The 18,118-nt window shown below is 42.1% G+C and overlaps 1 protein-coding gene across 1 annotated transcript in view; it reads left to right on the top strand.

Moving 5' to 3' along the window:
* Positions 1 to 18,118, top strand: part of LOC102928770 (usherin) — a 418,898-nt gene that overhangs the window by 300,518 nt on the left and 100,262 nt on the right. Inside the window, exons 36-38 of the mRNA XM_076548181.1 lie at positions 1,524 to 1,707; positions 2,575 to 2,732; positions 16,780 to 16,938. Coding sequence (XP_076404296.1) covers positions 1,524 to 1,707; positions 2,575 to 2,732; positions 16,780 to 16,938 — 501 coding nt within the window. The remainder of the gene's footprint in view (positions 1 to 1,523; positions 1,708 to 2,574; positions 2,733 to 16,779; positions 16,939 to 18,118) is intronic.

The following is an 18,118-nucleotide window of genomic DNA, read 5'->3' on the forward strand; positions in this document are numbered from 1 at the left end:
ATATGAGTCCTGGCTTTTTGGAACCTAGGGCCCATGCTGGGACACTTTGCTCAGCCTTGGTGCAGGGAGGAGGGGACTGGACCTACCTGCCTCAACTGAATCTGCCAGGCTGGGCTGACACCCCAGGGGAGACCTTGCCTTGGAGGAGGTGGGAGTGTGGCGGTTGGTTGAGGGAGAGGGCTGAGGGGTGGGAGGAGGGAGGACAAGGGAATCTGTGGCTGATAGGTAAAATTAAATTAATTATAAAATAAACATATTTATAATGAAAAAATAAGAGTCATGTGTTTCCTAACACATATGAAATAAGCAGGGAGTGCTGAGAAGATTCCAAAGGTGTAGAGACAGCCGAGACTTAGAGCAGAGCTAGCCCAGCAGCAGCAGCACGCCCCTGTAATCCAGCCCGAGGGAGGAGGAGCTCAAGGCTGCTCTCCACTGCATAGTGAATCCAAGGCACAGAGACTTAAAAAGCTTCAAGGCTGTGACGTGGCTAAGGGTGCAGCTCCAGAGTAGCGCAGGTGGCCAGCATGGCCGACCCTGGGTTCAGTCCCCAGAACGGCAAAAGACAAGATGCTAGTACAGAAGTACCTGAAAGGCTGTGGCCCGGGAGACAGCAGTGAAGACGAGAACTTCGTCGGGTCTGCGGCGCTCAGGGCCGGGAGTAAAGGGTTGGGATACCTTAGGAGAATTCCGTTCGTGTGTTTTGCCTGAGGAAATTAATCTGTGGGCAAGCTTGGAGCTACATATCCTGTAGAAGGAACATCCAGAGTCCCAATGTTAATGCTTTGAGCTTTTGACATGTAAATAGATAGCTAAATGACAGTGTCACATGAAGGGTTGGATTCGTAAGTCTGAAGCCCACGGGAGAATTGGTATAAAATAGGCCTTGGGGAGCCTTCTGCATAGGTGAGCAAGGGAGATCGTCAAGGAGTTTGGGAGGGTAGAGGATGTGGGGGTGGGGCAGGAGAAGAATGCGGAAGAGAGGAGAGATCCTGGGGCTCGAAGACACTCCAGTGTTTTAAGAGACAGTTGAAGAATCTTGGGAAACCAGGAAGTCAGGCCAGAAAGTATTGGGAAAAAAAAAAAAAAAAAAAAAAAAACCATGCATAGCCCCTGGTACAAGAGGGAAGTAGAAATTCTAACTGACTGAACCGGATAATTCCGGTAAATGCCTGATTGGGCTTCCTTCCACACAACCCAGGTGAAGAGTGTCCGTTTCAAATGCCCACATTTTCTTCTAGCTTTCCTGCATTAAATTACAGCCAGAACAAAGGCCCAGCCTCGGAAACTTCCCACGGCTAGTGGTGTGGCATTCAAAAGCAAAGCCAGAGGGAAAGCAAGTCCAGGCTTGGTGACTTGTTTCATCTCCAAAGCAAAGGCCGTGCGTGCATGTTTGTCTCTTCCACAGTGAGACTGCTTTCACCACAGATAAGGAAGGGCTAGCTGGCTTGTGGAGGGAGCTGTCCCGTTTCACAAGGCATGTATTTTATCCTCACAATAAAACCTCACTGTGTCATTTCTGCCAGGAGTTTGGGTGACACCTCGACACATCATCATCAATTCTACAACCGTGGAATTATATTGGAATCCTCCAGAAAAGCCCAACGGCCTCATTTCTCAATATCAGCTGAGGCGTAATGGAAGCTTGCTTCTCGTGGGCGGCAGTGATGAACAGAATTTCACTGATAAAAACCTGGAACCCAACAGCAGGTGAGAGAGGGAAACTTGGCCAACCACACTCTAAGCTTTCTAAGTTGTTCAAGGCTGAGACAGAATATCTCCCGTTAAAATGTTATCCCATTATTGAATTAATCTCCTTATTCATTAGCCATGCTGTCACGGATAAAAGTGCTAAATAGCTGTTAGTTTTCAGCCTACATGAAATCCTTTTAACATACAGATAATTCGTCCTCTATTTGACAAAAAAGTCATGAGAAATTTAAATATATAAAATACAATGTCCAACTTCAAAAATTACCCAATGGTATTTAAAACTTATGTTCCAAAGTTAGCAACTAAAGAGATTAGGAGAATCGTGTTGCCATCACCTACCACTTCTTGTCTCCCCTCCACTCGCCACCCTGCAATGCTCTGTCTACAGGAGTCATCTTAGCCACCCATTTGCAATTCATTCCCATTCATTTCTCAGCAGACACAAGATAAACCCTACATCAACAGATGTTTCAGTGCAGAGAATAGAGAATAATTTAGTTTTATTGGGGAAGATAACAGATCAATTTAAATATCTCTGCTTCTAAATGAATCTCCCTGAAATTCAAACCATTTAGACATGGAAAAGACTAAATTGAATTTTCACAGCCCAGTAGCACACCCCAAGATGTTCTTGAAATTCTCTGGAAAAGCCATGAATGACTACAGGGTTCAACATGGCGTTGGGAGACCGCTCTAGAGAGCAGCGTGGTCAATGCTCTACGCCACCACCAAGTTCATGATAGCATTCCTCATAGGAAAGAATTCAAATATTGTCACAAATTTAGGGCCAAACAACAGGTTGGGAAGCCAGCAAACATTGTCCCAGTCTCAACGACTGGCTGATAACAGCTTTTGTGTCTTCAGGTACGTTTACAAGTTAGAAGCAAAAACGGGAGGGGGCAGCAGCATGAGCGAGGAGTACGTTGTCCAGACGCCCGTGTGGACCCCGGAAGACGTCCGTCCCCCATGTAATGTCACCGCACTGGGCTCTGATTCCATATTTGTAGCATGGCCAACGCCAGGTAAAGAAAAAAAATGGAATAATTTCCCTCTCTCTTTCTCTCTCTCTCTCTCTCTCTCTCTCTCTCTCTCTCTCTCTCTCTCTCTCTCTCTCATAGTTTAATGGAAACAGGCTGAAAATGTGCCTTCACAGTAAATCACAGCTTCCTCACAGATAAATATGAATGGAGCAGTCAAAATACACATCTACACATGTAAGTCTACATGTGTGTGATTGTCTACATATATATATATATATATATATATATATATATATATATATTAGTTACACCTCTGTTGCTGCAATATTAACACCACAAACAGAAACAACTTAGAAAAGTTTGTTTTAGATTATGGTTCCAATGGAATACATGACAGCAGGCAGGTGGAGCAGGAAGCTGAGAGATCACAAGCAGAGAGTGAACCGGAAGTGGGATATGGCTGTAAACCCTCAAAGCTCGCCCCCAGTGTCACACTTCCTCTAGCAAGGCTCCAACTCCTCAAGGCTCCATAACTTCCCCCAAGCACCTCCACCATCTGGGGACCAAGCATTCAAATACTTGAGCCTATGGGGACATTTCTCATTCAAATTATCATAATATGCATTTCTACACGTATGTACATTTACATGCATGCATATCTACCTATATAAATATGTAGACACATCTATCTGCCTCTCTATCAAAGCAGTGTATTTTTGGAATTCAAAATTCTAAAAGCTCTGTCTTTTCACTCATGCATATATATCTGAGGCAAATCAGAGGGTATAACCACTCTGGCATTCCTTTCCACATGGATCCTGGGTGGGCTCACTGGCCTAGAGTGTTTTTTCTGTATGGCATCAGGGAACTTGGGAAGACATTGGCCTGTTCTAACTATAAGCTTACTGTGTGAATGGTGATAACCACTGGATGTCCCCTCTCTGCTCAGTGACCTCCCTTAGGCTATTTCATCAATGTCAAACTGCTTTGATGATTTAGTGCATTATTACATTCTGATATTAGTATAATCCTTGGGTAGATACTATGGAGATTAAATAAAAAAGCTGGATAGGTCAGTGGGTAGAGTACTTTCCATCCTCATACAAGGACCTGAGGTAAAATTCCCTACACCCATGTAAGAAATCCGGGTGTGATAGCATGGACCTATAATCCCAGAGAGGGAGAGCAGAGATGGGACAATCCCTGAGGCGTGCTAACCTGCTCTTCTGTCTGAATCTGAGAACTCCAGGCTCCAGAAAGACTGTTTCAGAAAATAAGTTGGAGAAAGATAGAGAATGGTACCTGCCAGTGATTCCAGCCTCTGTGTGTGTAAGCAGACCACCTCACCTCACCTCTCTCTCACACACACATACATGCACATGTACACACATGCACAGAGAAAAGGGAGAGCAAGGGAGAGAGACTGAAATTATCCCTATCTTTCGACATAAAGTACAGGTGATTAAGTAAAATTTAAACCTGATTATAGGCTTAAAATTCACTTTCAAAATATTTGATTTTATTTTTTCTTTCAGTACTACAGAGAGAACTTGGGACTTTGCACACACTATATAAGAAACTACCATCTAGCACTAGACTACATACGCTGACCATAAATGTTCTGGGGTTCTAAAATAGAACCTCCAGCTTTACACATGCCAAGCATGAACTCCACCATGGGGCCCTCAGCCTAAGATCTTGTTTGCAATCCCCACTCTTAAATTGAAATTGAAACAAACTCCATTAGCCTAAGTTCAATCACAAGTCAGTCCAGTGTTAAACATAGCTATTCTGGCCATTGGCAAACCTGTTTCTTAAAATAATCAAGGACATGCCTGTCACTGAATTACATAATCATCACGGACTTAAAACACCATCTTCTGGGCATGATACAAACATGGGTGTCATGAACTTAACCACAGCTGTGATTTCCTGCACCGAGCCTGCACAAGACTGGGCCTGTCGACAGACAGTCATGGATGGGGTGGGGGGTGGGGGGCTCTACCCCTCCCTGGAGATTTATGGCTGTTGATGGGTGCTGTGAAGGGGGAGCCATTGTCCTGGGTTGTGTAGCCACCAGAAAGCCCTCTGGCTCCAATGGGTAGCTAGCCCATTGTGACAGATGGCCCTGCTTAAATTCAATGAGTCACAAAACAGAACGAGAAGACATGGACATGGGGAAGGAACCTCTATGGAGGAAAGGGAATTAACAGCAGTGAGAGGGGTCAAGAGAGTGAAAAGTGAGAATGTCCAGAGCTCATTATATACGTTTATGAAATTGTCAAAAATCTAATTAATAATATATACACATAACACCTGATTGGTTTGTAGAACAGACATCATGGAGATCTACAAACTAACCAATATCACTTGTCTCAAAAATTTTCTTTTTGGAAAACATCTCTTTGTTAACATGTAATCTGAATCACCATGCAGTGAGTTTAGCACTGCTATTCTTTATATCAATGAATGTTGCCGGTGGTGGTGGTGCATGCCTTTAATCCCAGCACTTGGGAGGCAGAGGCAGGCGGATCTCTGTGAGTTCAAGGCCAACCTGGGCTACCAAGTGAGTGATCTTTTAAATTTAACTCTTAATAGCCTCAACACAATCATTTTAATAACTCTTTTATATTTATTTTCTGGGCCCAGGAAATGGTTCGTCAGGTAAAGACACCAACCTAGCTGTGCAAGCCTAATGGCTGGAGTCTTATCCCCCAAGCCTACACAAGAAGCCTGGTGCCATGTGCACACCTATAATTCTAGCACTCCCATGCAAGATGGGAGGCAGGGGCAGGAGAGTTGGGAGAAACCTCAGAGTCCACCTGTCTCAGAACCCTCCATATAACAGAATCAAGAAAGCCCTGCCTAGACCAAGTGGGAAGATGTCTCCTGACCTCCATGAGCACACCGTGACACGTGCATGCACACACACATACATACAAACACACTTACCTTTAAAATGTATTTTCTCTCAGCGTTTCCTCAGAGCTAATAGCTTCATTTTCAAAATGCCAAAAGCACTTGGTACAGTACAGTATTAAAAATTTTTCAAGACGTTTCTCAAATTTCCTAGCACTGTGTCATTTTCTTCTTTGAATTCACCATCACCTTTTTATGTTGGATATATAATACTTTCAATAAGGAAAGTCCCACTATGGAATAAAAGATAACCCTTGCTTATAAAATGTAACAGTAACTCTTTCCTATCTCAAGCTTGGTCGAAATTTTCAGTCCAGACTAAAGGAAAATGAAGAATTATATGCTAACTCTATTTAACCAATTGTTAGCAAATCTATTATTTCCAAACCTGTCAATATTGTAGATGCATGAAATCCATTACAAAAAAAACAATGTCATATATAGAAGGATTAAAATCTTAAACATCATTTTCCTGGTGCCTGGAAGGATTCCAAACTCAGGAAATCAGGTGACTGTGCCCTGTGCAAGGTGCGCAGTTGGTTCTATCAGAAATTGTCTCTTGATTGGGATCATTTTTTTTCTGTACTGAGTAGCCACAAATGTATGTGTTAAGCAGAAGGGAAGCAAAGTTGTTTTGAGCAAAGCTGTTTACAGAATTTTCTAGATCTTCTCCCATATTCTGAAGTTCAGAATTACTGCACCATAGACATAGGAAGTCAAAGAATCCACATCTGTAGTTTCTAACCGTGGACAGACTTTAGAATTCCTGGTGATCTTATTCGAAAGCAAATCCTCAGACTAAGAGGTGTCTCAGTTGGAAGCTTGCAGAAAGCTCTGGGTCTGTATCTAAGCATCCCGGACATGGTGCACACTGTACTTGTAGCACTCTGGAGGAAGAGGAAGGAGGATCAGAAGTTTAGTCCTCTTCAGCTATACAGGAAGTGGGAAATCTGCTTGGGCTACACGAAACTCCATCCAAAAAGAAAAACACAAATATTCCACTCAAGGCTCATGGAAAAAGATTCTCTTGAGGTACAGGCAAGATGTTTGTTTGTTTGTTTGTTTGTTTGTTTGTTTGTTTGTTTGTTTGTTTGTTTTTAAGAGCTCTCTACATGACTCAAATGCACCACCAAAGTTTAGACTCTCTCATACCAAACCAAAGTGGTCAGCAACACTACTTCCTGAAGAGAGAAGTCAGTGGTTTTCTCTTGAACATACAAAGCCAAAATATTGATGGAATTAGTTGATTTCTTTTCATGTGCATTTTGTGGGGATCAATATAGACAGAGTAACCTCAGGCAGGTAAGTTGCTGGGAGCAAATAGTCCATGTGGTTGCTTGGCAACACAAGAATTACCTAGGTAATTAACTGTATTTCAGGTTTTCAAATTATGTTTCCGATGCTATCGATAAACTACATCTTAGATCGTGCCAATAAATCTGCTGGTAAAAGGAGTGAGGACACCCAGGGGAAGGGTAACTGTGATGGTGAGAGCTGATATCATGGATGCACACTTCTTAAATCCTACTATGTGCCAAACACTCCCAGGCTCCAGTTATTTCTTATGCAGACATTAAGAGGTAATTTCCCGTACTAAGAATTTGAATTGTGGAATAATAGTATCATATGCTCAAGGTCACCAGGCATTGCCAGGATTCAAATGTGAATCTGTTCAATTGCTGTCTTTAACAAGTAATTCCTTCCTGCCTTTGGTTTAACTCCCCAATCCAAAGCTTTGCATTTTTCACTGGAAGTCTTACAAATGCATGAGATATGCAATCTGCTTTATGAAGTGGTAGCCAAGGGATCCAGGGGATAGGGATACTGTTGTTTAAAACCAAATGATTCTGGAAGGAGGGTGTTTGGTCAGGCAAGTCAAGAGCGGGAGAATTAATTGGGAAATGGTGAGCGCTGTAAGGGCAAAGAATCACCAAACTAACGTGTATGGATGAGTCAGAAGACTCTGCCTACCCAGCCAGAGTCCAGAAAGAATCGTCCAGACTCAGCAAGTAAGAGCAAGTGAGAACAGGGGAGGTTGAGAAATGTCTCCACTACCCATGAAGAGATTATTCTAAGACTGGTTTACAGCCTTGTTCAATATTCTCTGTCCTAGGTAAAGCTGGGCCCACTTATCCCCTATTTAACTCATAAATGTCAGTAGAGGTAATTCCAAAACACTCAAACCTGTAAAACATTAAGATGCCTGCTCTTTGTATGGTGGGTGATGGACAGCAACATATGTTACAAGATGTTTGCTGACTTCATGGAAAAAGCAATGAGAAATAGGAAGTTTGTATTACCGTGCAGGAAATACAAATTTCCCATGCCGAGTAAAAGTATCCATACACTTCTTGATTTTCTGTTAAGGACCACCACTCTCTTCATGGATGCTCAACACCACAGAGAGAGAGAGAGAGAGAGAGAGAGAGAGAGAGAGAGAGAGAGAGAGAGAGAGAGAGAGAGAGAGAGAGAGAGAGAGAGATTGACTTTAAAGAGAAATATGCACATGCCTGTGTTTTCCGAAGACTGTTGCTGTTGTCTGGTGGCTACATAGTTTATCAGCTTTCAGGAAAGAAGGTGACAGGTTCAGTGTGGAATGAGCCCCCCTTCTTAGTTTCCCTGTGGCCTTGGGCAGACTGCACAGTGCCCAAAGCTCAGGCTCTGCCTTTTTAGAAGGGAAGAAGCCAGGCAGTGGTGGCGCACACCTTTAATCCCAGCAATTGGGAGGCAGAGGCAGGCGGATCTCTGCAAGTTCGAGGCCAGCCTGGGCTACAGAGTGAGTTCCAGGAAAGTCACCAAAACTGCACAGAGAAATCCTGTCTCAAAAAACAAACAAACAAAAAAAAAACAAAAAAAAGGGAAGGAGCTAGAGAGAGATGGTTCTGTGGGAAAGAGCCAGGACTGCTCTCTCCAAGGACCAGATTCAATTCTGTTCCCAACACCCACTCAGGCAGTTCATAACTGCTGTAACTTTAGCTCCGATGCCCTCCTGTGGCTCCTGTAGGCATCTGTACTCATAGACACATATACACATAATTTAAAATAAATCAGTGCTGAAAAGATAGTTCGATGGTAAAAGAGCACTGGCTGCTCTTCCCGATTACTCAAGTTCAATTCCCAGCACCCACACAGTAGCTCACAACTGTCTGTAACTCACGTCCCATGGAATTCAACACCTTCTTCTGGCTTCTAAGGGCACTGCATGAGCATGAAGTGCAGACATACACATATGCAAAATACCCATACACAGAAAAATAAAATGAAACGAAAAAATTATATAGGATATAAATAGAATATTTTTTTAAGGGGGAGGGAGTCATGATAGTAACTTACCTTCCATTGCTGAGGTGTGAATATTTAAGACCATGTGGTAAACCATGAAAAGATACTAGCCAGTTGTTGTTCAAATTAGAGGCAAGAGGGGCCAGGTTAGTGTCCTCCTCAAGTGTCCTCTTTCCTAGTATTCGCTCTGGACCTTGTACCAGGACAGATCCAACAGAAAGAAAGCAATGATATATGTTACTTTAATGGGTGAAAAATGGTAGAATATTGAGAAGCAAAGGCTTCATGGAGTATAAACCGTTTACTCAGAAAAAGAACAGAGGCAGCCAGTCCTGCTGTTTAAGAACCCAAACATTCAAAATTATTTAAACTCTGCAGATAATAATGAGCCATTGTAATTTATCAAGATGATGACTATATTTTGAACTATCCACCCCTTAATCATGTCCTAATTAACAATAGCACCGCATTCAGCAAGAGCTTTTTCTCACTAAGGATGGTGAGTTATTTAAGTTTAAGGCATAATATTGAAACCCTGGCACTTTCCCTTGCCCATTTATCTTTTAGTCCATTAAAGAAAAGAATTGGCAACCATGCTTCTGCTGGGAAATCATTTTAATTAATCCTGCATGGGCACATAAATACTTTTTATTAATCATGTTTTGATGAAAGGTTAGTTAGCCACAATATGGGCCATCTATAGACACAAGACACCCCAGTGGGTGTTGAGTTAAAGCCTCAGCTGTAGTGAGTAGAGTTGGATGCTATCTGTTTAACAACAAAGTTCACATCAACTTTTCTAAATAAAAAATTCACCTTGCCCTAATTTGGACGATTCAACATTGACTATTGTTTTGGTTTTCACTGTTGAGTGCAGTAACCAAATGACAAGGATTGGAAAGCTTCAAAAAAGATGAAACCCAGTTCATGATTTATGTTTCATTTGCATATTAATAAGTAAATGTTTCTTGCATTATTCAATCTTAATATGAGCTGGGCATTTTGTTGAGATAAACACTTATCCCTCTCAGTAACTATAACTTCATGTCTCATGTCCTGTATTCTACATTTGTTTGGGGTTTTGGTGATAGTGTCTCATTACATAGTCAAGGAAAACCTTATACTTTCAGCAATCCCTCTGTCTCAACATCACAAATGGCTGGAATCAGAGGTGTGGGCCACCACACCAACCTATTTTCCATATTTTACCAGTGAGAAAAGTCAAGGTAGATTTTTGAAACTGTGGCTTTCTCTAGGCCATTCATTACATAGCTATCGGAAGCAACCTACAGGGCCTATCTTGTCTCATGACTTTTCTTTTTAACTATTTAATTTTTAAATGTTTTAAAGTTAGCATATATTCAGTGTACTCAATGATGAGTGTAATTATGGCATTTTCATATGTGCTATCATGTCTTCAGTTCATAGTCTCTCTCCTCACTGCTCTCCCTTGACCCCACAGTGCCTACGACCACCTCCTGTCCAAATGATCATTGTCCAGTTTGCTGTCATGTGTGTATGTGTGCATGTGTATATACTGTTAAAAATCATAATCTATTTTTCTTCCTAATTAATATATAGAGCAAATCATTTTATCATCTATATAATCAAGTTCAATTAAAAAATAACTTTACTATAGATACAGAATATGTGAATGACCACAGTATAATTGCTGGGCAATCCAACCAATGGTCCAGCAGGGTCATTTTATCTGCAGCTTCAAAACGTCATAGAATGCAGAATTCATCTGCCTTTGGGTCCTTGTATTCACTTAACCAACAAGAATATATTTACTGATCCCCGCTCATGGGTGTGGCAGGATTGGGACACTGGATCACACTGAAAGGCTAAAAGAAGCTGAGACGTCGTCCCTCCTCTGGGAAACCCCGCCATCTGCGGAGGGAGCAAAGGCTACAGAGTGGAGCTGTCAGCCTCTGTCAGCATCCTCTACAGTTATCATCAAAGAAGTGAAGGAAGCCTGCTTCACCTCTCACCCCCCAAAAGGACATAATTGAGACACCCGCGCCTGCACAGAGGAGGGTGTCGGCCAGTGTGTTAGAGACACTGTTCTAAGCGTAAGCTGTCTTTGGAAGCAAATGCTGCTATCAGACTGAATTAATGTGTTATACATTTTTTTTTACTCTTAGAATTGTTACTGCTCCTGTTGCTTAAAAAAAGGATTTGAAAAGGGCTCACATGATTGACTTGTCCCGTTGTAAAGTATGCACCTGCTGTGAAATGAAGCCACAAAGAGGGGAAAAAAGTTGAATAATTTAACTTTTTTATTTGTAAAGATAATCAGGGTTTTTCTGATTACATCTTAACTTCATAAATGTTAAATAACCTATCAGCATCTAGTTGTTGTAAATTATGAAAAGGAGCACTGCCAGGAATATTAACCAACACAACCCTTGTTCTTCAGAGAACAAGAAAATGTGTTATGGCAGCTTGTCACTGTGCGACTGGTAACTCTGACACCAAATAACAAAACTGCCATTTGCACTTAGGGTAGATTGGTGCACTCGCGTTTCCGAGGCTCCTTTTGCTCTGACAGGAATTTATGAACTTGGGAACTAACCAAGTCGTGAGGCTCCCCAGCTGATTCTAACAAATATGCCCGTTTCATTTCATTTAGTCATCAGGATACCAGAGGGCTCCATCATCTCAGATCCATTGCAGATGGCATGGGGTTTCAGGGACGCCACAGACTGCATGTCACTGCCCTGCAAAGTGATGGCAGTGGTGGGACCTTCTTTTCTAGGTGTTTGTCAGTGTTTGACATGTCCACAGTTTAAAGTGCATTTTCTGCTCCAACACCTCATAGGTGCACGTAAAGGGCTCTCGTTGCCCATTAACTGCAAGGTGAAAAATACATTTCCCAGGTTCATGCTGTGGCTAGCCATGCTCAAACCTAGATCAATACTGTGTCCATAGCTGAAACACAGTAGAAGGGCAATCTTGTGCCCTAGCCCCACTGGGAGTCCTGTCATTTTTGAGCAGAGAAGTTGAAGGATGCAGAGCCTGGAAGCAGTCTGCTGTAGGTCCAGACTGAAGACAGAGAAGCTGACTTCAGACCGATTGGGTGGGAGACCACTTAAAATTACCGCCAAGGATGAATGACAGATTGTTTTCACTGCACAACTTGACCATGTACAAGGCACACTTAAAAAGCCATACAGTGAGAGAGTGTGAGGACAGTCACTTGCATGGATGGAACATTCATATCTATTTGGAATAGTGGCTTTGTGTAAGAGAGGGTTTTAGAAGTGTTGGAGGGAACATGAGAGCATGGTGAGTATGCCTTCCAGACTCTTCCACAAGATCTTCCCAAGGAATGAAAGAAACAGAGTGAGCATGTCATCCTAAGAGTCAGCCTCGAGCAATGGCCATGAGTTTACAGTTTCTTAGCCCCACATTTGATCTTCTGACCCATGTAGGTGTGGCATCCATATGTTTGCCTTGAGTTCCATAATGTGGAAGGCATTTGCTACAAATGTCCATCATTAAAAAGTGATGCGTTGTTAGAGTCCAGGTCCTAGGAAAACCTAGGAGAGCCAGCTCCACGCTCAGTGTCCATCCAGGCCATCCTTCTCACCTCATAATGCCATACATGACAGACAGCAGCCTCCCTTCTGTTGACTGCAGACTACATCATGGTATTAAGGAGAGAGACTCCAATGTGACTTGGAATGATGAGGTGTTCCAATGTTCCAATGATCAGGAGTACCTGATAGAAAGTTCTGTAAAGACATATTCCTGTTTAAAGGTCAAATTGCAAACTGGAAGGGTCCCTGGCTCATTCTCTAATCATCTCTACTACTTCAAGAAGTGCTCTCTGTAGGATGTTTTAAAGGGAATAGGGAGCCTCATGGCATTCTTCTTTAATATGTTACCCGGTTCTCCTCACCAGTTAATGAACTGAGAGTCTCAAATGATCTCCATAATCAGTTCCTTCCCCCAACCCTCAAACTTCATTTTAATTACAGCAGTTTGCTAGGAACGCTACAAATATTCCTGGTTTCTTCTGACAGGAGAATTAGGCCTTGGAGAACATCTTCTAGATAAGTCCAAGATGTGTATGCATTACACCAACCAAGAGAAATGTAAACTTATCTAAAATTTTAGGAATTTGATCTTATGATAGCTTTTTATCCTCTCATGAAGAGAAGTAATATAGACTTTGCTATTGTGACACTGAACAGAAGTGTCATAGGCCAGAGCACCTGTTTGTTCCATGTCTGGGCTGTATTGTTCATGGTGAATTCCTTTCAAGGGAACGTGGAGAGACTAAAGGCATTCTCTGAGTTTCTCATGAACAGTTGTTTTCAGCACAAGGTGCTTCAGCATGAATTTCTTCAGTAGTCTTATGCGTGGTTCACTCTGAAGTGACTTCTGCTTCTAACCTTTAGTCTTGTAAAAACTTTCACGACATTCCCATTTTTCTACACTCAGACATTTTAGGCAGAAGAACTCACAGCCAGGTTTTATGAACAAGGAAAAGTGAAATTATACTAATTTCCTTGTTTCAGACAGGAAAAGCGTGTGTCCCTATAATTTTACAAATCAAAAGAACATTCCACAAAGTTCTGTGTTTGTGCTTGTCTTTGAGCATTCTTGGACATGAAGCCACATGTGTCCAGGATGTGTGGGTCTCAGACTAGGAAACTTGGTCTTTAGAATGTAAAATCTTTCTAATTTTCCTATTTCATTAATAGCAATTTGACTGGTTGAGAACTGGTCTATTTATCTACCCAGCTTTTCTCAGCCCTGCCCTGATTTTCCTTTCCTGCTAGCTTAATCTAAGATTCTACTTTCAAGGCTTAGAAACATAAGCTTTGATATGCAGCCACGCCATATCAGTACTACCCACAACAAGCCAATGTGCAATCCAGACAAGACCTTTAACTCTACTGAGTTTCTTGTCTTTAAGCAGGGAAGGGGCGCTCAGCTTTTAGGAGAATGTGCTACTCTTTCAGAGGACCCTGGTTCAGTTCCAAGCTCCCGCATCTGGCAGCTCCTAGCGGCCTGTAACTGCAGCAGATTCAAGGGGCTCAGATGCACTCTTCTGGCCGCTGTGGGAGCTGCACACACGGTGCACATACTCACACTCAGGCAATCACATTAAATAAGTATTTTTAAAAGAGAGAGGTTACCGTTATCCCGAAGTCTAATTCATTCATTTAATCACCTGACACATTATTGAGCTACTTTGTGCTAAAAGTTAACCATAGGAGCCACATTCACAAAAGTAACAGTTTCTGACTTTTTTAAATTAGTAATCTGCTATAATGAGAGAAGAGCTGCTCTCTGGGACCACAGAGGAATAAAGAAAAAATGCTATTCTAGTCTGTGTTACTGCTGAAGTCATTATACGAACCTGCTCCTGGCCTCCAGTCCTCAAGTTTCAATCCATCATTTACCAGGCAGTCTTGCTTTCCAAAAATAGCTTAGATCCTTTTAACACATTCAACTTCCTTTGTTGTTGATTTTTCTATAAACCCCAAATTATATTGAAAGATCATAAAAATCTAATGGTCACTTGGGTTCGGGAGTTAAAAAAAAATGAGGTTACCCCAAGGGCCTTCCTCAGGCCCTTGGCTTAAGGGCGTGGAGAATAGTTTAACCATTAACTGAAAGAGGAAGCTTGGGGTGAGTCCACTTGGAAGGGAAAAGCATAGCTTGTTCTGATAGTAATCTCTTGTAGAGATTGAAGGCATTCTAGAAAATGTATATAGAGGCATCTATCAGACTGTTGAAAACATGACATGTAAAAGCCAGAGACAAGAATTGAGGATCAGGCTACCAAGATGTCTCAGCAGGTAAAGGTGCTTGTCACCCAAGCCTCGCAAACTGAATTCAGTCTTGAAGAATTCTCTCCCACAAAAGAGAACCCGCTCCCACAGAAAAGCATCCTCTGACGGCCACACATGTATGAGTGGTACACATGTACACAGACACAGACACGCAAGCATGCACATGCACACATACATATAAAAATGTGATGAAGATTTTTGAAGAATTTAGGAACTGATGATAAAATGATAATTTTTTTTTTTTTTTTTTTTGGTTTTTTCGAGACAGGGTTTCTCTGTGTAGCTTTGCGCCTTTCCTGGAACTCACTTAGTAGCCCAGGATGGCCTCGAACTCACAGAGATCCGCCTGCCTCTGCCTCCCAAGTGCTGGGATTAAAGGCGTGCGCCACCACCGCCCGGCGATAAAATGATAATTTAAGCATGAAGACAAATGTTGTGAAGAAGTAGGACAGTCTACACTGAAAATAAAAATGCTTGCTCTAGGCCTGGAGAGATGGCTTAAACAGGAAAGAGCGTGTCATGCCAGCATCAGGACCTGAATTTGATCCCCAGATTCAACATTAAAAACAGACCAAAAAGTGGCATGGTGCAGCATACACATGTGATCCAAGAGTTGGGGGACAGAGACAAATAGATTCCTGCACTCAGTGGTGAGCCAGCCTAGCCTACTTGATGGGTTCCAGGTCAAGGAGCGAGCCTGTCTCACAAAGAAAAGGTGGACTATGCCAGAGAAACAACAGCCAAGGATGTCCTCTGGCCTCTACATGCATGTATAACCCACACACCACACATGTCTGTTCACATGCTCATGAACACACATGCACAGGCATGTGCTACTCAGTCTGGGTTGTCAGGTTCTACCTAATCAAACAGATTGCTAAAAGAGACCATGGTAGCTGGGCAGTGGCGGTGCACCCTTTTAATCCCAGCACTCAGGAGGCAGAGGCAAGTGGATCTCTATGAGTTCAAGGCCAGCCTGATCTACAGAGCAAGTTCCAGGACAGCTAGGGCTACACAACACAGAGAACCCTGTCTTGAAAAACAAACAACAACAACAAATCTCTAAAATAGACAGTCATTATAGGTGGAAATCATCCCAGTGCCCATTTACATCCATAGGACACAATCCTGAGCATCTCAGGTGTCTGTCAGCTCTTCCTTTCAGTGGGGCTTCCACCTCCACAAGCGAAGACATCCTTGTGTGGACCTCATCCCTCATGTCATCAGGTCCTGTGATGTTGGCTCTGTGGTGTTGTCTACAGATTTTCCTGTCTCTAGAGTAATGACAAACTTATTGATAGGTGGCACGTAACTAATCCTGTAAATGCCCCACGCTCCCCAGTCAGTGAGATAATTCAGTGAGAACCTCTACTAGAGCCTTCGTTCAAAGCTCATATCCTTGCCTTTAAAAAGTGTATGTTTCTTCATGACCAAATAAAAGTTAACGGGCATTTAATTGATTATAGGAATAGATTGTGAATAGATTAATTTTTTTAAAAAACTACTTTAAGAAGTGCAGGTAAAAAATGACGGTTATTGGACCTAAATTTCATATGTATTTAAGGCCCATAAGTTTCACTGACAGAGCGGACTAGCTCAATAATTAATGCCCTGGGAATTCTCCAGGTAGACTGTGATTTGGATATTTTATGGGCTATTATGTCAAAGATCCATGTCAGACAAGATGCTTACACAATGCTCCACAAAAGAATTATTGTCACAAGCAAACTGGGGTTGGTTTTTTTTTTTAATGTACTTTAAGTAAACCTAGGGAAAATATGATACCCTCCTTAATTGCCTCGTGTTTTAAGTGACAGGTGCCTTCATTTTTATTTACCAGTAGAGTGTATCTTTGGATATGACTATTATGAATGTTTAAACAGCTCTTGCCTTTGGAGTGTACGCTGCAGTGTTCTGTGACTTAGGTTTGGGGCAGCTCTGGTGCTACTCTAAGCCATCCCTCACCTCTCAGGGATAACCTTGCATGTGTGCACGGTTCTTAAGGGACGGACTTGTTGGCCCTCCTACATGATGCGTTTTTGCTTCTTTCTTTCTCTCTTTCTCCTTCTTCCCAGGGATCCTGGTTCCCCAGATTCCGGTGGAGTACAGCATCTTACTCAGTGGTGGAGGTGTGATGCTTTTGGCCTTCTCTGTTGGACGCCGTCAATCTGCCCATCTGAAACACTTGACTCCATTCACACAGTATGAAATAAGGATACAAGCCTGCCAAAATGGTGACTGGCTTTTAGACGCTTGACCCGGGCTTGTTTAAAAAACTATCTCTGAATATTTTTTTTTCTTAAAAAGGAACAGTTTCTCAGTTGGAATACAAAGGATAATGTTAAATTTCCAATTTGTGGTAGACTATTTGCCCAGAAAATTCATCTTGGCATCCAATGAAGCATTAGACATCTTTGCACATTACATCATGAATATTTAAATACGTTAAAATGGTAGCTTTGTAAAGCCTTGCTTTATAAGGCCTTTTAAAAGAAAACAGCTCACACAAAAAGGCCATTGATAATGTAAAACAAAATGGATTCTAGAATAAAATTCATAGAAAATATAAAATAAATTTATTTAAAAATTTTCAGGAGAGAGAAGTTATTTAAGAGTTGAATTGCAAGCCAAGCATGGTGGCACACATCTTCAATCCCAGCACTCAGGAGGCAGAGGCAGGCAGAGCTCTGAGTTCAGAGCCAGCCTGGTCTACAGAGCAAGTTCCAGGACAGCCAGGTCTATACAGGGAAAGCTTGCCTTGAAAAAAAAAACAAACAAAAAGGGGGGTTGAATTGTATACAAATGAATCTATACATTTGATGGTGTTGCCTTAGACCCAATGCCATGAGTTGAGGTCTGTGCCTTAGGCTGTGGCCTGGAGGAGCATCAACTATGCTATCTTAGACAGAATGTGACCAGCTCTTCTCTCTACTGGAGGACTGAGAGACATAAACCAATATTCAGAAGAGAAAGACATGGAATCCAGAGAGCATATTACACAGTCATTATTTAGCTCTGCTGTACATTTAAAACAGATATAGAAGGCCCGACATGGTGGCACATGCCTTTATAATCCCCAAACTTGGAGGCTGAAACAGGTCGATCTCTGTGAGTTCAGGGCCAGCTGATCTACTAGCAAGTTCCAGGATAGCCAGGGCTTCGTAGAAGGACCATGTCTCAAATAAATAAACAGATGTATAAGCAAGACTATATCATGTGTCCATAGGTTGTATATGATAGATAATACCTGGTTGCAAAGCGAGATATAATTCACACAGATACAGTAGTTTGCACCACCTTGGAGAAACGTACCAGTCTCCTCTTCACATCAGGTTGGCTGGACTCCCATATTCCTGGTTCCATTCCCCTAGAGTTGGCTCAAGTTTCAAAGCTGGTCTTGATGTTTCATATCAG

Source organism: Peromyscus maniculatus, chromosome 11, assembly GCF_049852395.1.
Source record: "Peromyscus maniculatus bairdii isolate BWxNUB_F1_BW_parent chromosome 11, HU_Pman_BW_mat_3.1, whole genome shotgun sequence".
NCBI lineage: Eukaryota > Metazoa > Chordata > Mammalia > Rodentia > Cricetidae > Peromyscus > Peromyscus maniculatus.